The sequence below is a fragment of the Notolepis coatsorum genome (assembly GCF_963971535.1).
Source record: "Notolepis coatsorum genome assembly, chromosome: 6".
Taxonomy (NCBI): Eukaryota; Metazoa; Chordata; class Actinopteri; order Aulopiformes; family Paralepididae; genus Notolepis; species Notolepis coatsorum.
This window is the reverse complement of record NC_140170.1, coordinates 168754042-168778353: the sequence shown is the minus strand read 5'-3', so window position 1 is coordinate 168778353 and position 24312 is coordinate 168754042. Positions and strand designations below refer to the sequence as shown.

The 24312-nt window shown below is 42.6% G+C and overlaps 1 protein-coding gene across 1 annotated transcript in view; it reads left to right on the top strand.

Moving 5' to 3' along the window:
- The window catches only part of cita (citron rho-interacting serine/threonine kinase a), a 165491-nt gene that overhangs the window by 95852 nt on the left and 45327 nt on the right, over positions 1–24312 (top strand). The window contains exons 33-37 of the mRNA XM_084317591.1: positions 7540–7677; positions 11259–11439; positions 13272–13363; positions 14244–14348; positions 16898–17067. Of these exons, the coding sequence (XP_084173717.1) occupies positions 7540–7677; positions 11259–11439; positions 13272–13363; positions 14244–14348; positions 16898–17067 (686 nt within the window). The remainder of the gene's footprint in view (positions 1–7539; positions 7678–11258; positions 11440–13271; positions 13364–14243; positions 14349–16897; positions 17068–24312) is intronic.

The window sequence follows — 24312 nt, the reverse complement described above, 5'->3', positions numbered from 1 at the left end:
CACTACACCTGACCACCTAGCCACTACACCTGACCACCTAACCACTACACCTGACCACCTAACCACTACACCTGACCATCTAACCACTATACCTGACCACCTAACCACTACACCTGACCACCTAACCACTACACCTGACCACCTAACCACTACACCTGACCATCTAACCACTACACCTGACCACCTAACCACTACACCTGACCACCTAACCACTACACCTGACCACCTAACCACAACACCTGATCACCTAACCACTACACCTGACCACCTAACCACTACACCTGATCACCTAACCACTACACCTGACCACCTAACCATAACACCTGACCACCTAACCACTACACCTGACCACCTAACCACTACACCTGACCACCTAACCACAACACCTGACCACCTAACCACAACACCTGACCACCTAACCACTACACCTGACCACCTAACAATAGCACTTGACCACCTAACCACTACACCTGACCACCTAACAATAGCACCTGACCACCTAACCCTAACATCTGACCCCCTAACAATAGCACTTGACCACCTAACCCTAACACTTGACCACCTAACAATAGCACCTGACCACCTAACCCTAACACCTGACCCCCTAACAATAGCACCTGACCCCCTAACAATAGCACCTGACCACCTAACAATAGCACCTGACCCCCTAACAATAGCACCTGACCCCCTTAACAATAGCACCTGACCACCTAACAATAGCACCTGACCCACCTAACAATAGCACCTGACCACCTAACAATAGCACCTGACCCACCTAACAATAGCACCTGACCACCTAACCCTAACACCTGACCACCTAACAATAGCACCTGACCCCCTAACAATAGCACCTGACCCAAAACACACACACACACACACACACACAGTAATAATAAACTCTTATTTGCTCACCTTGCATACATACATTGCAAAGTGCTTCACAACAAGAATATAGACATACATGGACATGAAATGCGCATAGAATTAGCATAACATTTGCATAAATATAAGCAAATGAATAGACACAATAAAAGCAATGCATAAAGCGCAGACATAAAATTTGTATAAAATAGACGACATGCATTCATACGTTATCACCAGGGCTCCAGACTAACCTTTTACATTGGTTGCACCAGTGCGCCTAACTTTTTAATTTAGGTGCACCCAAAAGTTTTCACTGCACCTTTTGCCGCTGCAATAATGCATTTTAAGTGTTACCTTTACCATTACCTTTTTTGTCAGTTCCCAAACTTCCCATACACATTAGTAATATCTTAAGATGTTATGTAAATGATTGTAAAAAATAACATTGTATTACAGTTAGCTCGCAAAGTCCAATCCTTCACTTTTGTACATGTCTATTTTAACACATTCAGCTCAGCTCCAGTTAGAGCTGTCCCCAAGCCTGTTTTTGGGTTTCGAATATTCGCCAGGGTTTTTTGAACAGATGGTCGAACCATCGTTTTTAATCATGCAAAAATGTGCTCCTAAATAGGGAGGTGTAGTCTGACGGTAGGGCTGTTGCGGTAACCGCATCACCGCAATACCGCGGTGTGTCAAGGCACCCGCGGATGGATAACAAACAACCGCGACAACGGTGGTAAAAAATAAATCCCATATGGGGTGTCATAATTTGTAACTCTGTTCATTTAATGACGAGATTGCCTCGTGCGTCCGTTTTCCAGTAGCATGAGCTAACTTCACGTTTCCATACAGTTTACAACTCACAGATTAAATCTGTCACTTTGTTTAATCCAAACGTCCATTCGGAAACGTTGTATTATGAAACCAGTATGAGACTATGTGCTTATTATCGTTTCAATTCGGAAAGTTGATGCTATTTTGTTTAGCCCGTCATTCAGCGAATACGAAATTCAGGGTGATGATCAGAGCCAATCAGAGGCAGATCGGGGCTGGTCTTTGCAGAATGCACGTGTTATAGCCAATCAAAAGGCAGAGATTCTTTTATTTAAAAAAAAATAATAATTTAGAACGCACATGGCCACAGGGAGGGGGGAGAAGACGCTACACACACATACATACACACAGACAGACAGATCTGCTGGGAGCACCAGTGCGACAAGGGAAAACATTCAGTCGCACTGCACTGATTTTTGGTCGCAAAATGCAACGAAAACAGTCTCACGCTGGAGCCCTGGTTATCACAATTGACCTGCACTACTCATCCTACTCATCCTATCAATCGATTGATAATACACTATGAATTAACAAGTTGTTAATAGTGTATCCATTAAGCTGTATGCTCTATGAATTAACAACTTGTTAATACTGTATCATTAGCTGTATGCTCTATGAATTAACAAGTTAATACTGTATCCATTAGCTGTATGCTCTATAAATTAACAACTTGTTAACTTAATACTGTATCCATTTGATGTATGCTCTATGAATTAACAACTTGTTAATACTGTATCCATTAGCTGTATGCTCTATGAATTAACAACTTGTTAACTTAATACTGTATCTATTAGCTGTTTGCTCTATGAATTAACAAGTTGTTAATACTGTATCCATCAGCTGTATGCTCTTCGACACCAGGCGTAAATGAGAGGCACAACAATTGATTGATAATGCATTATGAATCAAAATACTGTATCCCTTGGCTGTTTTGCTCTGTTGCTTTGGCACCACATATGCTTGGATCACAGTCACCTACGCATAAAGATGGACATAAAGTGAGCATAAGATAGACAGAATAAAGCAGTGCAATAAAGCTCATTTCCAGAATAAGATAAATGCATAAGGTGCAGACAGTGGCAGAGTGCAATAGAAGGCTATGGTGGTGAAGAGGTATGTTTTTAGCTTACTTTTGAAAATATTTAATGAGCTAGACCCCCTAATGTCCATAGGCAGGGTGTTCCATAGCTTTGGTGCGTAATTAGCAATGGTTGCATGATCCCCAATTTTCTTTTGGCTGTTTTTGGGAACCTTCAACCTGATTTCCTTCACGTGAGCTTATTTGGACTGCGACAGTATTTCCAAGTATCTTGCTAATGAATGGAAGGTTGGTTATCGGCCTATAGTTGGTCAGTACATTACTGTCTAGTTTGGGTTTCTTTAGTAAGGGTTTTATGATGGCTGTTTTGAATGGGAAGATGCCTGTCAGAAGTGATATTCATATTCATAATCTCTAGGACATGGTTTGAGACACTTAAATATCCACTTAAAAATGCTTTAGGTGGGCGCCCTCGTGGCGCATACCATAGTGCCTCGCGCACCTACGCGGCCGACCCGGGTTCGATCCCAGCTCCCGTCGTTATTTGTCGCATGTCCTCCCCACCTCTCCTCCCGTTCGCCCTCTCCTCTGCCGGTCCTGCGTGGCCAATAAAAGCTGTCAGATATAATAATAATAATAATAATAATAATAATAATAATAACTTTATTTGCACTATATATAGCATGTATATGTATAGCACTTTTCATACAGAAGTTGCAGTTCAAAGTGCTTCACAACAGTAAAAAATACAGGCATAAGCGAGCATAAAAAAGATAGAGGTAGCAAGGTAAGGTAAATCAGTGTTTCACATTAGGATCTAGCATCCCAATAGGCCTCTCTGTTTACAGTTTCATTCAGTAATACAAATAATAAAAATAGAATAGACGAGAGTAAAAAAAAAAGTGCGGTTTGATTCAGTTTAAAAATAGGCTAAATAGAACGGACATAAAATAGTTCTAACCTACAACAGAGCATTGCATCAGTTTTGAATTACAACAGAGCAGCGCTCTTAAAATTACAGTGCATAGGAGGTAGTGAGATAAAAATTGGCATAGAACCGACACATGAATTTGATAGGAAGTGTATAAAAGTAGGCAGGGTAAGAAAAGTGCAGGTAAAGTACAATTTGTGTGTGTGTGTATGTGTGTGTGGGTCAAGTAGACAACATACTGTATGTATAAAACAATAGGGCTGAGCCCAAACGTTCGGACCTTCGTTCCTTTACGTTGGCATTCGAATTCTAAATCAACATTCGGGGGGACAATAACTGCCTTCTGAAACCATGCAGGGGACATGTCCCCTGTGTGTCCCCCCCATAATTACGCCCCTGGTTGGGTGGCAGAACAGTTTTTCCCCAGATCTGTTTAAGGTAAATCCATTCTTTCTGAAGAGGCTTCTGCACTCCCAGAACAGATTGAAGTCATCGATAAAGTTCACTTTGTGTAAGGGATCTGTAGAGCTATCGGTCTACTGAAACGCTTCATTCCTGGCCTAGTTGAAGGGATGGGGTTATTGATGAATGATTCAAAATCTTTGGAGCCTAGCAATTCTAGCAGTTCAGTGAAGTCCCTCTTCACAAATCATTTCACCAGGGAAGCAGTATATTTAGGTATTTCTCTTACCATCAATGTTGATATTTACCAGTCGATATCACTCTCTCGCTTCAAGTGCTCTTGTTTTGTTGGGGATGGTTTTAGTTTTTGATCTTGCTCCCGCTTATTCTAATGGTCATTTTCATTACTCTTATCTTGTTTCTCCTGTATATTTCGGCAGCTTTCCTTTGTATCTGGGGCCTGTGTTGGGCTGGTCATTTCTTCTGTAGCTTGGGCTAGTGTTAGCTTAGCATTGTCCGCTTGCTGCTGGGCGTCTAGCTTTGATAACTTCGATTGTCTCACGTTTGGGGTCCATGGTAATATCATCTCATTCTCTTCCAGATAAAATATTTTTGTTTATGTCAATCGTCTAGATGTCCACACAGCAGTCTTAGCAGGGGGACATATCCGTGGATGGGGAACATCCATGTTTTAATCTCAGGTTACTTATGGGGCTAGGCGACTAAGCTAGTGATTGCTAAGACTAATGTAAAAATAGAGTTCAAAGTAGGTGCCATAGGAACTATAGACTAGCGTAGCAGGTCTTAAGCGTTAAAGGACATTAAAGCCGCAGTTGAGCAGCATTAGTGTACAATTTATGTAAAAATAGCAGTAATATATATATCTGTAACATAGCTACTGTTGGACATCTCTCTCTTTAATGTAGCTACTGTTAGACCTCTATCTCTCTCTGTAATGTATAGCTACTGTTAGACCTCTATCTTTCTTTTTTTCCCACTGCTCCTCACAGAAAAGAGGAGGGTCACCTTTGAGAGTAAGTTTTTAGTCTTTCACGCATTTACTGTAATTCTTCCATCTTCATCTGCATGCGCAACACTTGAGCAATAGCTCACAACAGGCCATAGTATATGGTTATTATATCACAGCTAAGTGGCGTTATTGACGACTTTATAAGTATATGTTGTGTCTGTCCACTATGTTTGTTAATTTGTTATCTCCCCCCCCCCCCCCCCCCCTTATGTAAAGCGACCTTGGGTCCTTTGAAAGGCGCTATATAAAACGAAGTTATTATTATTATTATTATTATTATTATTATTATTATTATTATTATTATTATTATTATTATTATTATTATTATTATTATTATTATTATATAATAACTATTATACCACGGCCTGAAGTGAGCTTTTTTTTTTTTTTTTTTTTTTTTTTGATCTTTTTCCTCCGTTTTTCTCCCATCCCAATGTTAGTCGTTATGCCAATTCCCAATCCCCTTCCTGGTCGCTGCGCACCTACCCCCCACAGTCGGTCTGGGAGAGTGGAGTCTATCACGTGCTTCCTCCGACACACGTGTAGCCAATCAACCGCTTCTTTTCACCTGGCAGCGCGGACTCTCACTGAGAGGGTGTAACCTGTGGAAGGATCACACTACCCCCCTTAGATCCTATCCTCGCTAAGCAGGCGCCCCGACCGAACTGTAGGAGTCGCTGTTTACAATGACCAGGACCCACCCACCAGCTTTCCCACCCCTAACACTGCCAATTGTGTTAGTATGAACGACCAGCCAAGCTGATAGCAATGCAGAGAGCTGGGCTCGAACCCAGCGTCTCCTGCATTGGTGGCGAGCGCCTTGCCCACTACACCACCTAGCCGCCCTTGAGCTATTGCTTTTATAAAACCAAGTCATCAAGTATGGCAATATGAATACCTGGCAAGGTTTCATAAATTAAACACACAACAACAATCAGCAGCAATCATTTATTGATAACAACATTATTCATCAGCCAAGTGATATAGTTCTTCAGACATTTAGCAGAATGGTTGCCAAGTAACACACAGATGCAGTGGAAAGTATGCGTCTTCATCTTTTTCAGAAAGCTAATGTGTTGTTAGCAGGCATTATGGTGACTAGTGTCGCATAAGATTTGCAAACAGTGAATATGATTCACTAATTTACTTTTCTTTTTGTCGTCCGTGACAGATGCAGTGGAACGTATACTAATCATCTAGTCAAGCTGCTTAAAGGTGCTATAGATAACGTTCAGCCACTAGATGTCGCACTAGATCACCAGCATGTCATTTATCCAATCAAAATTGAATGCATTTCACGGGTAAATGGGAAGTAGGGAGGGGATACATACCTGCAACATGTAAACAACAACATTAATTTAGGACCCGGCAAAATGTTTTTTTTTAAATGATACATTCATTAATCAATAATATTTTGGGAGGGAAAAGCAATACTTTTATTCCGCACCTTTCTAAAATCATTTTACAATTTTCTTTTTTTAAATGTTTCTACATAAAGATTTGATCTACAGCACCTTTAAAGATTGGAGTGATAATTAACATTTATCTGTATATCGCCATTCATTGTGCAATTGTAGTGTTCAGTTACAGTATGTTAGCACTCTTTAAACTCTTTGGTTGTTTGATTCTGTGTGCCAGGAGCAAGGATCTTGTTTTCAGAGTGGAGTGATACTGAATTGTGCAAAGGAATTAGACGTCATAGTCATGCATTATTCCCCGGCTATGAATCAATCAGATTGCTTGATTTGACATTTCTTTAGTTTGTCCACTCTTAAATACAGACAAGGGACATACACTTTGTAGATGCAGTCAGATGGGGGACCCTGATGTAAACAAGACGACAATGTCTTTCTCTGGTCTGCATCCCCTTAACAATTGTGTATTGAGCCGTACTGTGTTGTACCCATTCTGCAATCTGTTAATAAAAATTTCAATCAATCAATCAATGTTCAGAGATCTTTCAGTGACGTATTCTGCTCAATTGACAATCGTCAAGGACGAGGCTTCCAGGATATAAAAAGCACCATTTCCACACTCTGCGACTGCCAAGGATGGCAGATACTGAACAATACCTTGCCAGTTGCTCGGCCTTCCTCCTAGAAATAGATTTTAATGGGTCCCCCTTATGCATAATTGCATGCATTTGCACAACATTATTATGGGAAAGCATTTGTATATATTTGTCTATTTATTTGTCTTATTCGATTTGTCAGAATTCCTATGGTTATTAGCAGAGTGAGGTTTTCTTTAGATGAGGGCTGCCATAATAAATCCATCTTGTTTTCCATCTGTGTTTAAAATACTGTAATCCCCCCCCCCCCCCCACCCTCTGAGGTCATGCTCTGAGGTCGTGCATGTGTGTAATGTACTATGTGGATGTGTATGTAGGAGAGAAAAAGTGGAAAGTAAAGTCTTCTTCTCTCCATTGTTCGCCTGCAGAGTTTGGTCGTCGTGTGAAGGAGAGGATGCACCACAACATCCCCCATCGCTTCACCGTCGGCCTCAACATGAGGGCTGCCAAGTGTGCCGTCTGCCTGGACACCGTGCACTTCGGGCGCCAGGCCGCCACCTGCCTAGGTCTGTCTGTGGTCTGCTCTATATCATCACCTGTCTGTTGTCTGCTCTATATCATCACATGTCTGTGGTCTGCTCTATATGATCACCTGTCTGTTGTCTGCTCTATATGATCACATGTCTGTCTGTTGTCTGCTCTATATCATCACATGTCTGTTGTCTGCTCTATATCATCACCTGTCTGTTGTCTGCTCTATATGATCACCTGTCTGTTGTCTGCTCTATATGATCACATGTCTGTTGTCTGCTCTATATGATCACATGTCTGTTGTCTGCTCTATATGATCACATGTCTGTTGTCTGCTCTATATGATCACATGTCTGTTGTCTGCTCTATATGATCACATGTCTGCTCTATATGATCACATGTCTGTTGTCTGCTCTATATGATCACATGTCTGTTGTCTGCTCTATATGATCACATGTCTGTTGTCTGCTCTATATGATCACATGTCTGTTGTCTGCTCTATATGATCACATGTCTGTTGTCTGCTCTATATGATCACATGTCTGTTGTCTGCTCTATATGATCACATGTCTGTTGTCTGCTCTATATGATCACATGTCTGTTGTCTGCTCTATATGATCACCTGCCTAGGTCTGTCTGTTGTCTGCTCTATATGATCACATGTCTGTTGTCTGCTCTATATGATCACATGTCTGTTGTCTGCTCTATATGATCACATGTCTGTTGTCTGCTCTATATGATCACCTGCCTAGGTCTGTCTGTTGTCTGCTCTATATGATCACATGTCTGTTGTCTGCTCTATATCATCACATGTCTGTCTGTTGTCTGCTCTATATGATCACATGTCTGTTGTCTGCTCTATATGATCACCTGCCTAGGTCTGTCTGTTGTCTGCTCTATATGATCACATGTCTGTTGTCTCCTCTATATGATCACCTGCCTAGGTCTGTCTGTTGTCTGCTCTATATGATCACATGTCTGTTGTCTCCTCTATATCATCACATGTCTGTTGTCTCCTCTATATCATCACATGTCTGTTGTCTGCTCTATATCATCACATGTCTGTTGTCTGCTCTATATGATCACCTGTCTGTTGTCTGCTCTATATGATCACATGTCTGTTGTCTGCTCTATATGATCACATGTCTGTTGTCTGCTCTATATGATCACCTGTCTGTTGTCTTCTCTATATCATCACCTGTCTGCTCTATATCATCACCTGTCTGTTGTCTGCTCTATATCACCACCTGTCTGCTCTATATCATCACCTGTCTGTTGTCTGCTCTATATCATCACATGTCTGTTGTCTCCTCTATATCATCACATGTCTGTTGTCTGCTCTATATGATCACATGTCTGTCTGTTGTCTGCTCTATATGATCACATGTCTGTTGTCTGCTCTATATGATCACATGTCTGTCTGTTGTCTGCTCTATATGATCACATGTCTGTTGTCTGCTCTATATGATCACATGTCTGTCTGTTGTCTCCTCTATATCATCACATGTCTGTTGTCTGCTCTATATGATCACATGTCTGTCTGTTGTCTGCTCTATATGATCACATGTCTGTTGTCTGCTCTATATGATCACATGTCTGTCTGTTGTCTGCTCTATATCATCACATGTCTGTTGTCTGCTCTATATGATCACCTGTCTGTTGTCTGCTCTATATGATCACATGTCTGTTGTCTTCTCTATATCATCACCTGTCTGCTCTATATGATCACCTGTCTGTTGTCTGCTCTATGTGATCACATGTCTGTTGTCTGCTCTATATCATCACATGTCTGTGGTCTGCTCTATATGATCACATGTCTGTTGTCTGCTCTATGTGATCACATGTCTGTTGTCTGCTCTATGTGATCACATGTCTGTTGTCTGCTCTATGTGATCACATGTCTGTTGTCTGCTCTATATCATCACATGTCTGTTGTCTCCTCTATATCATCACATGTCTGTTGTCTGCTCTATATGATCACATGTCTGTCTGTTGTCTGCTCTATATGATCACATGTCTGTGGTCTGCTCTATGTGATCACATGTCTGTTGTCTGCTCTATATCATCACATGTCTGTTGTCTCCTCTATATCATCACATGTCTGTTGTCTGCTCTATATGATCACATGTCTGTCTGTTGTCTGCTCTATATGATCACATGTCTGTTGTCTGCTCTATATGATCACATGTCTGTCTGTTGTCTGCTCTATATGATCACATGTCTGTTGTCTGCTCTATATGATCACATGTCTGTCTGTTGTCTCCTCTATATCATCACATGTCTGTTGTCTGCTCTATATGATCACATGTCTGTCTGTTGTCTGCTCTATATGATCACATGTCTGTTGTCTGCTCTATATGATCACATGTCTGTCTGTTGTCTGCTCTATATCATCACATGTCTGTTGTCTGCTCTATATGATCACATGTCTGTTGTCTGCTCTATATGATCACCTGTCTGTTGTCTGCTCTATGTGATCACATGTCTGTTGTCTGCTCTATATCATCACATGTCTGTGGTCTGCTCTATATGATCACATGTCTGTGGTCTGCTCTATATCATCACATGTCTGTTGTCTGCTCTATATGATCACATGTCTGTTGTCTGCTCTATATCATCACATGTCTGTTGTCTGCTCTATATCATCACCTGTCTGTTGTCTGCTCTATATGATCACATGTCTGTTGTCTGCTCTATATGATCACCTGTCTGTTGTCTGCTCTATATCATCACCTGTCTGTTGTCTGCTCTATATGATCACCTGTCTGTTGTCTGCTCTATATCATCACCTGTCTGTTGTCTGCTCTATATCATCACATGTCTGTTGTCTGCTCTATATGGTCACATGTCCGTTGTCTGCTCTATATGATCACATGTCTGTGGTCTGCTCTATATGATCACATGTCTGTTGTCTGCTCTATATGGTCACATGTCTGTTGTCTGCTCTATATGATCACATGTCTGTTGTCTGCTCTATATGATCACATGTCTGTTGTCTGCTCTATATCATCACCTGTCTGTTGTCTGCTCTATATGATCACATGTCTGTTGTCTGCTCTATATGATCACATGTCTGTTGTCTGCTCTATATGATCACATGTCTGTTGTCTGCTCTATATGATCACATGTCTGTTGTCTGCTCTATATCATCACATGTCTGTTGTCTGCTCTATATCATCACATGTCTGTTGTCTGCTCTATATGATCACATGTCTGTTGTCTGCTCTATATGATCACATGTCTGTTGTCTGCTCTATATGATCACATGTCTGTTGTCTGCTCTATATGATCACATGTCTGTTGTCTGCTCTATGTGATCACATGTCTGTTGTCTGCTCTAGAATAGAATAGAAATACTTTTATTATCCCGATGGAAATTTGACACTGATATATGATAATGATATAGTATATGATCACATGTCTATGGTCTGTTAAATAAACACCAGACTTGGCTCTAGTCCTAAAAGTCCATATCTTGTATCTGATTTCTCCAGCTTCAAGAAATCTGAGACTCTTTCTTTAAGTGGATACACCCTGCATAGAAAACACTCGCAGCCCTGTTGTTGTTGTTGTTGTACATGGTGTCAGTGATGTATTGCCTCTCGTCTTGCTGCAGAGTGCCACACTCTCTGCCACCCCAAGTGCTCTCCCTGCCTCCCTGCCACCTGCGGCCTGCCAAGCGAGTACGCAGCCCACTTCTCTGAGGCTCTGTGCCGCGAAAAGGCCAACTCCCCCGCCTTACAGGTCAAAGAGGCCAGCGGCCACGTTCGCCTGGAGGGATGGATGAAGCAGCCGAGGTAATCAATCACTGCTAGGTCTCTTATTGTATATTGACCACCATTTATTAAAATAGAAGTCAAGTACGTAGACAAAAGTGTTCTATATACAATATACAATGCAGAGTAGAAAAGTAACTGAGTTACAATATACAGTACAATGCAGAAATGGGATGGGGTACAATTTAGGTACAATTTACAGTAAGGTGTAATGAGGTATGCAAATTCTTTACCAATAAATATAAAGTGTGTTAAGTGGGTAAAGTGGGTGCTGCAGTGAGTTGTTTGTTTAAAGTGAGTGTGTGCGTGTGGATGTGTGTCCTGTGAGTGTATTTGATGGTTTGCTACATAATGTTATTGTCGTTGAGCATCCTGATGGCCTGAGGATAGAAGCTTCTTCTGAGTCTCTCTGTACTGGCCATGAGACTCCGGTATCACTTGCCTGACCGCAGCAGTTCAAAGAGGCAGTTGTTTGGGTGGCTCGAGTCTTTGATTATTATCTTAGCCTTACCCATGCACCGCTTGTTGTAAATGTCTTGGAGAGTGGGAAGCCCACCTCCAATTGTGCGTTCGGCTGAACGGGCCACTCTCTGTAGTCTGCTACAGTCTTGTGCGGTGCTATTCCCAAACCAGGAGGTGATATTGCCAGTCAGGATGCTCTCTATTGTGCATGAGTAGAAGTTCTTAAGGATCTTCTGACTCACTTGGAACTTCCTTAGGCGCCTAAGGAAGTAGAGGCGTTGCCGTGCCTTCTTGATAACACTGTCAATGTGTGTGGTCCATGTCAGTTCTCCTGACACCACCGCGACAGATTCTTTACCTCTACCGGGTAGGCCCTCATCGTTGGCAGAGATCAGGCCCACTACTACTGTGTCATCAGCAAATTTGATGATTGTGTTGTTGTTCCACTGTGCCACACAGTCGTGTGTGTACAGCGAGTAGAGGAGGGGACTCAGAACACAGCCCTGGGGGGCCCCTATGTTGAGCGTGATGGATGAGGAGGTGCAGTTGCCTGCTCGCACCACCTGGGGTCTACCCGTCAGGAAGTCCAAGACCCACTGGCAGAGGTCATAGTTCAAGCCCAGGTCCCTGAGCTTGGCTATGAGTTTGGAGGGGACTATGGTATTAAATGCTGAGCTGTAGTCTATGAACAGCATTCTCACATAGTTCCCCTGCCTCTTGTCCAGGTGTGATGCTGCTGTGTGCAGCACATGGGCTATGGCGTCCTCCGTGGACCTGTTGGAGCGATATGCAAATTGCAGGGGGTCCAGGTTGATGGGGAGGGAGGAACAGATGTAGCCCTTCACTAGCTTCTCAAAGCACTTCATGGCTATGGAGGTGAGAGCTACAGGGTGGTAGTCGTTGAGGCAAGCGGGCATAGATTTTTTGGGTACAGGGATAATGGTGGACTTCTTCAGACAGGTGGGGATGACAGCCTGTTCTAAGGACAGGTTAAAGATGTCAGTGAATACCGGGGCCAGTTGGTCGGCACACAGACTTTTAGGACATGGCCGGGGATGCCGTCCGGTCCTGCTGCCTTCCTGATATTCACTTTCTTAAAGGTCCTCCTCACCTCATGTTCTGTTAACCTGAACACTGAGTCTCCATCAGCAGCGCCCCCCCCCCCCCCCCCTCCATTGCAGTGGTTTGTAGGCTGGTGTTGTTATTCACAGCCTCAAACCTCGCATAGAAGGTATTGAGACCATTTGCTAAGGATATGTCACTGTTCAGCTTGTGTGTGTGTTCATCCAGGAATGACGTGCTTGCTTGTGTGTGTTCATCCAGGAATGACATGCTTGCTTGTGTGTGTTCATCCAGGAATGACATGCTTGCTTGTGTGTGTGTTCATCCAGGAATGATAAGCGCGGCCAGCAGGGCTGGGAGAGGAAGTACGTTGTGCTGGACGGGACCAAGGTTTCCATCTACGACGCTGAGCCCAGAGAAGGTCAGTACTTCACAATTACTCCACACTGCTGGTCATGTTTATTTTATTTTAATTGCTTATGTATTGTTATTACCATCCTCTCTTTGTATCTGTTAATTGTAGGGCTGTACCGAATGCTTCGAAGCTTCAAAGCTTCGATCATAATGTTGACATTCGAATTCTAAATCAACATTTGAATTTTTTATATATATATTTTTTTACTTCTTTTTTTTGTGTCTATTCAATCTGTTTAAACCAATGGGGGTTTTCTTCACAGTTGCAGTTAAAGATTAGGCTACACTAATATTATAATATTATACTATAAGACGTCACCATCACTGTCATACCAACCTTATTGGATTATTTATGTTGACGAAACTGATGAGTTATATTCATTAAAGAAAGTTGATTTAATAAAAGAAAAAGACTAATTTAATCAGATTAATCACTTTATTCAAATTGAGGATTTTGTTATTTTTTTTATAGACATTCGAAGCTTCGTTCGAATACTTCAATCGAAGCTTCGAATGTTAAAAAATGACATTCGGTACAGCCCTAGTTAATTGTGGTTATCGTTGGGGGGGGGGGGGGGCAGAATAATACTGCGTAGTGTCTGTTTTCTGTGGACCGCAGGAAGAGTAGTTGTTGATCACGTTGATTAATGAATGTATTTTTTATAAAAAAATTAATGTGCGCGTCCAAAATAAATGTTGTTTACATGGTGCAGGCATGTATCCCCTCCCTACTTCCCACATGGAAGGCACCTGATTGGATAAATGACATGCTGGTGCTCTAGTGATCTAGTGGCTGAATGTTATCTATAGCACCTTTTTAGGTTTGACTGTTTAGCACATGTTAAAATGCTATAGTAACGTGTCTCCTGTCCTGCTCTGTGGTGCAGACTGTGTGACGGATGAGGAGGAGTTTGAGCTGTGTCTTCCAGACGGGGAGGTGACTGTTCACGGGGCCGTCGGGGCCTCCGAGCTCATCAACACCGCCAAGTCAGGTACTGTACGGGTCATCAACACCGCCAAGTCAGGTACTGTACGGGTCATCAACACCGCCAAGTCAGGTACGGGTCAGTCAGGTACTCTAAGAGTCAGGTACTGTAAGAGTCAGGTACTGTGAGTCAGGTACTGTATGAGTCAGGTACTGTACGAGTCAGGTACTGTATGGGTCGGGTACTATACGAGTCAGGTACTGTATGGGTCAGGTACTATACGGGTCAGGTACTGTACGAGTCAGGTACTGTATGGGTCGGGTACTATACGAGTCAGGTACTGTATGGGTCAGGTACTATACGGGTCAGGTACTGTACGGGTCAGGTACTGTAAGAGTCAGGTACTGTGTGTCAGTCAACGCTGAGCTGGTGAACAAACAATTCATTATGGACTATAATTATAATTCATCTTCAAGAAGAGGAGGCTTTGGACCAACTATTTAAGATAAGGAGGCTTTGGACCAACTATTTAAGATAAGGAGGCTCTGGACCGTCCGTGGTGAGTGTCTGTAGACGGTTGGAACAGATGAAGTGCCTCCAGGCGGGTCGCTGCCGCTCTTTGCGTGAACCACTTCCCGACTCTGTTAACAGTCCCTGTAGCACAGAGTCCGGTTCACACGGCTAATTCCCCGCGTGTCTCTGTACTTAGCTAACGGCTCTCCCCGCTGTAAAGCAAGCCTTGCGCACGGTGGCTCAACTTCCACATTCACAACACATGACCTCCATATACACACCTCCTCCATAAACAAAGTTATGCTATATTGTGTTATGTAGTGCTGTACTATATTCACTGCTGTCAAGTCAATCAAGTTTTTTTTTTTTTTTTTTTTTATATAATTAAAAGTATATTCTATATTGTAATATACTAAATTATGTTATCTAGTAAAATTAATGGAAGAACAAATATAAATGTAAGGGGGTAGGGATCAATAAGCTTAGCTTCCCTCTACTCCTTGTTTGGACATGTCTGCTAACCAAACACGTTGCTCTTGACTGATTTGGGGAAATTAGCTTATTTAACATCTTCCCTGGAGTTAGACAAGAAGATGCATACCTTTTTTGTCTCTGTGTGCATTTTAGCTTTGGGAATAGACGCTCCGTTAGCATAGCTTAGCTTCATCACTGGAAGTGAGGCAGGACAGTAGCCTTACAGTGCCTTACAGTGTATTGCAAGGTCTGACATTGACCAAACTTGATATGCATGACCTTGGTGGGCTCTAGGTCAACTCCTGCAAAGGGGGTCAATGTCAGACTTTGCAATCAAAAGTTAGGGGGCTAATAACCCTTGCCATAATTTCAGTGCGCCCCCTAACTTTTGATTGCAAGGTCTGACATTGACCCCCTTTTCAGGAGTTGACCTAGAGCCCACCAAGGTCATGCATATCAAATTTGGTCAATGTCAGACCTTGCAATACACTGTAAGGCACTGTAAGGCTACTGTCCTGCCTCACTTCCAGTGATGAAGCTAAGCTATGCTAACGGAGCGTCTATTCCCAAAGCTAAAATGCACGCACAGAGACAAAAAAGGTATGTATCTTCTTGTCTAACTCCAGGGAAGATGTTAAATAAGCTAATTTCCCAAAATAGTGGAGTTCCCCTTTAACATGTAATCTTTTTGCATCTACTACTGGCAATACGGTAGTCTAGGTTGCCCTCTTGAGGCTGTGAAATGCATGCGCAGTTAGTCTGTGTCGACCACGAGCTGGAGTTCTACTGTTCGTTAATGGCTCTGTAATGGTGTTATACAAGTTGATTGAATAAACCAAGTAAACAGAAGATAAACGTCGTGTTTATTTATAGTAGACTAACATTGACCTTTTGTTTATAATTCCTTCTTTTTTTTTTATGTTTTTTTTAATGTTTTTTAATTTGTTGTTATGATTGTTTGGTTTGACGGAACAAGATACCGTGATTTTTTTTTGGAGGAAATGGAGAATTACATGTTCAAAAATAAACTTTTCATTCATTCATTCATACATCACCGTGATCCGAACAGCCCTGCTCCCCAGGCAGCTCTCTTCAGTCGCCGCCGATGGATCAATACGGCCTGATCCCACTGTTGTTGAAGTCGTGTTCTCCTCTGTGCATCACACAATGCAAACACAATGTTGACCACGAAGCTTAGCGCTGGAATTGGGTTGTTAGCAGGATAACCCATTGATCTGTGTGTACTGTATGTATATATATATATATATATATATCAAGTCAAGTCAGCTTTATTTATATAGCACCTTTTCAATGACTAAAAGCCACCCAAAGTGCTTTACAGGTAGAACACAATAAAAAACATGTACAGTACAGTAACAAATAAAATACACAAAATTACAGTAAATGAGTATAGTACACTAAGAAACAAGAGCAAGGTGCAATATAAAAAGAGACAAGAAGTAATAAAATGGATACAAAAAGTCCAGAGTAACGGCAAACATAGTTGACAGGTCGCAGGCTAACTAACTCTGATCAAAGGCCAGGGAGAAAAGGTGCGTTTTAAGCAGCGGTTTAAAGGGCTCTGGGCAGATCTAATGTAATACGTGTGTGTGTGTGTGTGTACACAGACATCCCCTACGTGCTGAAGCTGGAGTCTCACCCCCACACCACCTGCTGGCCCGGCCAGTCGCTGTACTTCATGGCTCCCAGCTTCCCAGACAAGCAGCGGTGGGTGGCCGTGCTGGAGTCCGTGGTGGCCTGCAGCCGAGGCTCCAAGGACAAGGTGGACGCTGACGCCGTGAGTACAGTTTATTTGCTCATGGAATCCTTGTTTTGAATTGTGAATTCCGTACAGGGAAAGTCGGGGGGGGTTTCCTTAAATTCTCGGAGGAGGTCATGGAATATCCATGGATTTTATGAACGGTCGTGCGACTTGCAGATGGAAGCGGTAGTGTGTAGGGTGTTCACCTCGTCGTAGGTCCAAGAGCCTCGCATAGATGTGAGTGGTTGCCGGATGTTTTCAGTCAAAAAGGAGGCAACCCGATTGGTCAGTTAAACAGTCCGTTAGCGGTGACGGATGTAAACAAAGTCTTTTTTCGCAACTCTGTTCACACACATTCACTGTGATTGGTCAAAGTTACCAGCCTTGTTTATATACCCGTTGGCCATTTATCCACAGCAAGGCCAACTGCACCAAGCCTACTAGATCTAGAAACTGTCATGCTAATGCTGCGACCTCTAGGCAGAAGACCCCCCCCCTCTTGGTATTTCATTTAGTTTACATTTTTGTTTTGGTCTCATGTATGGAATATATTCAGATGAAAATATAAATTAATAACGCATTCCGCATTTTTACAAAAGAGTGAAAAGGACGGAAATCTTTACATAATGTGTTTTTTTTTTTTTTTTTTTTTTATTGTAGCAAAAGTATAGACATAAATGTGACGTTCCAAAGAGTTTGATTATCTCTAGGGATGGGCATTGAATTTGGGCATTTTGAATATTCGAATAGTCGTTAAATTATAAAAAATCAACCCGAGTCAGACGTGGTTCAAACAGTGTCGTCAAGCTCCTTCCACTCAGTCGCTCAGACCGTGGTTCAAACAGTGTCGTCAAGCTCCTCCCACTCAGTCACTCAGACATGGTTCAAACAGTGTCGTCAAGCTCCTCCCACTCAGTCGCTCAGACCGTGGTTCAAACAGTGTCGTCAAGCTCCTCCCACTCAGTCGCTCAGACCGTGGTTCAAACAGTGTCGTCAAGCTCCTCCCACTCAGTCACTCAGACATGGTTCAAACAGTGTCGTCAAGCTCCTCCAACTCAGTCACTCAGACCGTGGTTCAAACAGTGTCGTCAAGCTCCTCCCACTCAGTCGCTCAGACCGTGGTTCAAACAGTGTCGTCAAGCTCCTCCCACTCAGTCGCTCAGACCGTGGTTCAAACAGTGTCGTCAAGCTCCTCCCACTCAGTCGCTCAGACCGTGGTTCAAACAGTGTCGTCAAGCTCCTCCCACTCAGCCGCTCAGACCGTGGTTCAAACGGTGCCGGCAACGCGTGCTGTTCTGTGAACGCCATGCGCTCCTGAATCTGAACCCCTGTACTGCATTGCAACTGTACCTGACCCGCGGTATAAAGACCATCACTTTGATGTGGGGAAACGGCAGCGTGCAGGAGAGCTGATGTTGCACTTCATGTAATTCTCTGCTCTGCTGTCTCCATCAAATCCTATTGACCCTGGATCATTTCACGCTGCTTTTTGCCCACATTAAAGTAATGGTCTTTATACTACGGATCAAGTACAGTCGCGATAGCCCTCTTGTATATTGGAGAACCAATCAATGCCACTTTCCAGAGCTGGCACAGCTGGCAGGTACTTGTCTGCCCCGTCCACAAGCACAGACAGTGACTCATTTATTTATTTTCAGTTATTATGCTTTTTTGGTATAATGTCTGGTGGAAAGGACCATGTTCAATAGACTAAAAATACATGTTTTTTTTCTTGACCTTGTCGTTTTGTCATTTAATTTAGTTGACAAGCATAAATCACGAGCAAAATGTATTTCATTTAATTTATGCAATGGTGCAAATTGGCAAATAAACAGTATTCGTTTCAGTATTCGGCCAAGTGTTTCCTTATTTTCAGTTTCGGCCAAGAATTTGAATTTAGGAGCATCGCTAAATGAGGGATCTGAGGTGTGGGTAGACGTTGACTGGATGTAGGGTAGGGGTTGCTATTGTTGGCCACACCTCAGGCTCTACCAAGAGAAGTCTGGAGAAATTCACAGTATAATATACTATATATTATAAATATATATATATATATTATAGCTATATAGTAACTTATTATACTGTGAATAAGTGGCCAGCAATAGCAACTCTCCCCTATACCCACGTTTAACAAAACACAATACCAAGAGTCACAAACTCCCTTCACAGTTTGACAACATTACAGATTCTATCCTAAGATAAGAGTTATTTACCAACCATCTTAGCCCTTAAGAGAGCCTCCTGAGGTGAACAACTGTTATTTCTTAAGCCGCAGGCAGTGCCAGGGGAAGTGTGTTTCTATGGTTGAATGATGGAGTTCTAAGTGTTCCAGACTAGATACACAGTAGTAGCTCTGTGGAGATATTGTTAGAGATGTTCCCCCATGGAGCCAACGCTGTCGTGCCTTCATTAAAGGTGATCACAACCGGACAATATCTGCCAACTAAATGTATCAATACATTGTTTCAATACATTGTTTATCTTACAACTTTCACGGCTCCAATTTGTAATTGATGTCCTTTCTCTTGGACATGGGCACACAAAGAAAGAACACAACTATGAATACAACATAACGGGCGGCTGGGTGGCGCAGCGGAGATTGCGCAAGAGACTCCGGTCTCGAATCCGGGTGTCAGCATTGCCTCCGGCTTGGGCCAGTCGTCATACTATCTCAATTGGCAGTGTTAGAGGGTGGAAGTCGATGGGTGGGGATTTGGACGTTGTGGACAGCGACTCCTACAGGTCGGTTGGGGGACGCCTGCACAGCAGAGACAGGAAGTAGCGGGGGTAGTGTGAGCCTCCCATGCGTTACACCTCGCCACTGAGAGTCCGCGCTGCTGGTGAAAAGATGCGACAGGCTGCCTCCTCGTGTACCGGAGGGGACACGTGATGCAAGGCTTCTATCCTCCCTACAACCGACCAGTGGGGGGCATAGTCGAGCAACGTTCAAGACAGGGGAGGGGAGAATTGGAAATACGAAATTGGGATGGGAGAAAAATAGAAAATAAGGAGAAAAAGTGGATAAAAAAAACATAACGGAAGGCTGTTATGATGGTAATTGATGGGACATAGGCTCGGTTATGCTGTTATGCCGCACTGTACCTTATAAAGATCTCATGATCAGCCTATGAAGAGTATAAATATAATGTAAAATATAATGGCAATAGAAATAGATATATTCTTAGATGTGTTGGTAAGGCCTATAGGTTGCTTGACTACAATCTATAGAGTACACATTTTTACATTATATAAGCTATATTTTTACACTAGATACATACATCAGTATCAGTATGTCCTTCTACTTACTGTCTCTAGGCGATGCTCAGATAATCTACCATCAGTCGATGAGAGTGGCTGAAAGACGATGTCACACCTAGCAACAGAGTCGACCACTCTTCACTAAAATAACGTCTTCCTTAGTCTTACTCTGAGCATCTTTTGTAAATTACTCAAGATAAAACTCCTTGCTGTCAGTTTAAGTTAGGATGGTCTGTGTGGATATAACTCTTCTGAGCTGAAACAGGACGTAAACCAAACTTCATTTCCAACCTTTGTTTAAAGGCAACTGAGGTTTCCCTCGTTTACAGTCACGTTGAGCGTACATACAGAAATAAGCAAGGAAAAGGTCATAACAATAAGACAAGTAAGGATAAGAATCAATTAAAACACGCACAACTTGATTAACAAAGTCTGAGTCCAGGGATTTAAGGATTTAGTCAGGTCAGTTATTAATTAGCCCTGGTGTGGCAGGTCTCAGGTCAGTTATTAATTAGCCCTGGTGTGGCACACTCAGGCCAGTTATTAATTAGCCCTGGTATGGCAGGTCTCAGGTCAGTTATTAATTAGCCCTGGTGTGGCAGGTCTCAGGCCAGTTATTAATTAGCCCTGGTGTGGCAAGTCTCAGGCCAGTTATTAATTAGCCCTGGTGTGGCAGGTCTCAGGCCAGTTATTAATTAGCCCTGGTATGGCAGGTCTCAGGCCAGTTATTAATTAGCCCTGGTGTGGCAGGTCTCAGGTCGGTTATTAATTAGCCCTGGTGTGGCAGGTCTCAAGCCAGTTATTCATTAGCCCTGGTGTGGCAGGTCTCAGGTCAGTTATTAATTAGCCCTGGTGTGGCAGGTCTCAGGCCAGTTATTAATTTACATTTACATTTACATTTAGTCATTTAGCTGACTCTTTTATCCAAAGCGACTTACAAGTTCTGTACGACAAGCCATCAGGAAGAGCACAACTCTATCAGCTGAGTAACAATGTTCATCAAAGTGTTGAGTGCTACAGTGTAGGTTAGTTTATTAGGACAAGTGCATGACAGTATGGTTAGATTTTTTTTTTTTTTTTTTTTTTTTTTTTTTTAATTAGCCCTGGTATGGCAGGTCTCAGGCCAGTTATTAATTAGCCCTGGTATGGCAGGTCTCAGGTCAGTTATTAATTAGCCCTGGTGTGGCAGGTCTCAAGCCAGTTATTAATTAGCCCTGGTGTGGCAAGTCTCAGGCCAGTTATTAATTAGCCCTGGTGTGGCAGGTCTCAAGCCAGTTATTAATTAGCCCTGGTGTGGCACACTCAGGCCAGTTATTCATTGAAATCCTTTCAATTCATTTGACCATTTGCCTTAGTTTGCAAGACTGACATCCCAGTTGGCTCCTTTGCGCCTGATGAGCTCAGTAATTATATCCATTTCAAATAAGCATTCATCCTATTTCGCAGTACAGTACATTACCAAGGGGCTCAAATTCCGCTTGCTCTAGTCTCAATCTCAATCTCATTGCCACATTGCAATACTTTCTCTTCATTTCCGTCGTAGTGGTTCAAATCAGTTGATGAATGTGTCACTCTTGTCCTTTACCAAACAGCCACTGCGACAGCTAAAGATGGCATTTATTATGATTAGCGTTTCCACAGTAACAGAGTAGTGAAGCAGGTGTGGGATGTATTATTGTGAGAGCATGAATACAACATACTGTATGTTTGCTATGAAAATTAAGTTAAATAAATTCCCCTTTTTAAAATGAAGAGCCAGTCGGAGCCTTCACACCTTTTCTCCCCCCCCCCTCTTCTCTCCTTCTCTCTCCCCCTCTGCATGTTGTCAACATCCACGTCTTGTATCTGTGTGTTGTCGATGTCGTATACACCTTTTGTGATCACATCGTGTGTGTGTACTCTCCCATTCGACGGGGTTGTGTGGACCATATTGTAGGCAGGTGTTGGTAAGAGACAGAAGCATCTCTCTCCTCTGGTTCAGGTACAGTAACACAGACTGGATGAGCATGACCTGGACACCTAAACATCCCAGGACCACCGCACCAACAGGCTGAATCACACCCACAACAGGCCCTGTTCAGACCTACATCTTGTGTTATTGTGTTTAGATCCAGTCGAGATGGATTTCAGTTCTGATGCCTTGCGTCAGAATGCAGCTCAACCTGCTTCTCGAGTGACCACTTGTGATCGAATGCTTCCCTGCTCAACACATAGCCCTATGCCTACATCACTACATTCACATGCAAATTACAACCATTACTATTACACGTAGCGTTTTTTTTTGGACTGCATTTATATATTCAAAGCACTTTACAACTTATGCCTCACATTCACCCATTCACACAGACATTCACACACCGATGGTGGAGGCGACCATGCAAGGTGCCAACCTGGGCCCCGTTCCCCGTACCTGGATAACTGAGTTAGCCGGATAACTTTTGGTCAAGCCTGACTTAAGCCGGACCTTTCTGTTCCCCGACGCGCGATTGTCTAAATCACCATGACAACAGATCAAAAAGTTTGAGCCTGGTCGAGAGCAGGGTTAAGTTCAAGTTAGCCGGATGAACCATGGCCACGCCCCCGCAAAGAAATCCCAGCTCCCTTCCTGAAATGATTCTCACAATCTAGTTACGTTTCTGTGCTTCGTTTTCCTAGAGGGGGCTTTTGAAATGTATAATGATAGAACTAAACTCTGATAATAAATCATATTGAGCCTATAGATTTACTTTGTCCTAAATAAAATAATGCACGTCATATACGGCGCTCGGAGTCGCGATACACGCTGCATGTGGTTATTTTAATAACGGCTCATTGCAAATGTGAATCCCGCGGGGATATTTTTAATGAATGAAACCTATCGGCCGTTTGGCTCTGATTAGTTTCATATATTAATCTCCGCTGTAGATTTGCTTAACGGAGCGCCGGATTGTGTTTCATTCAAGCATAAAATTGAAGTGTCTATGCGGGGATTGTGGTTTTTGTGTGATATTGTAACTGGGATTAAAATGTCTGATGAGATGCGCTGTTTGACGGATTTGAGAAATTGAATGAGCCGTTGACGTCACATTAATGCATTTGAGAATAAAGAGATAAAACTTCATTTTTTGGTAAGAAAAATATTCTAAACACGGGTCTCTCGTCCATTAATGCATAAACAATGAGTATATCCCATGTGGCACAGTGGCGCAGCGGCTAGTGCTGAATCTTGGCAACCGGGCGACCGGTGTTCGAAACCCCGCTTTTCCAATATAATTCTTTTGGAATATAATATTAATGATTATACGCAGAAGTAGCCTAGTTTTAAGTTAAAATATTATAAATCTACATGCATTGAGGATGTCATTCTTTATATAGCTCTCAACGTGCACCAAATTGAATTATTCCTACATTGCAAAAAGAAGGAAAAGACTAGGAGAAGTGGGATTCGAACCCGGGCCGCCTGTGTGAAAGTCAAAAGCAGACACGTTACACCACAGTGTAGATAAGTAAAAGATCCACCATACATCAATCAATGGGTAAGAGAGCCGTGTCCTTATTCCGTATAACAGTTTAACTAATTATTTTCGCTAGCAAGATCTCATTTGATTATCCATTCCATAAACCTACTGCCAGCAGGCAAGTTTAAAGAAATATAATCTGATTGATTGGGGTAATGAGGGACTTAAAATTAGCCTATAGATAACGCATTTAACTTGTCGGCGAGGCGATTGAGCCGTAATGCAATCTGTTAATAAAGTTTTAAATCAATTAATCAATCAATGCCGTTAGAAAATCAGGATCTCTGCTATCGATACGTGATGGCTTTTCAACTGAAGCGGCCGCGCGCACTTATCCTGGGTCTCAAGTCTGGTTTGAGTTAACGAGACTGAATCCACCTTCGAGGAACATGAAAATCCCGGCTTCAAACATCGGGTTAACTGAAGCTGGATAATGGGACTCTTGATCGACTTAGTTGAACCAGGTACGGGGAATAGGGCCCTGCTCATCGGGAGCAGTTAAGTGTCTTGTTCAAGGACACTTTGA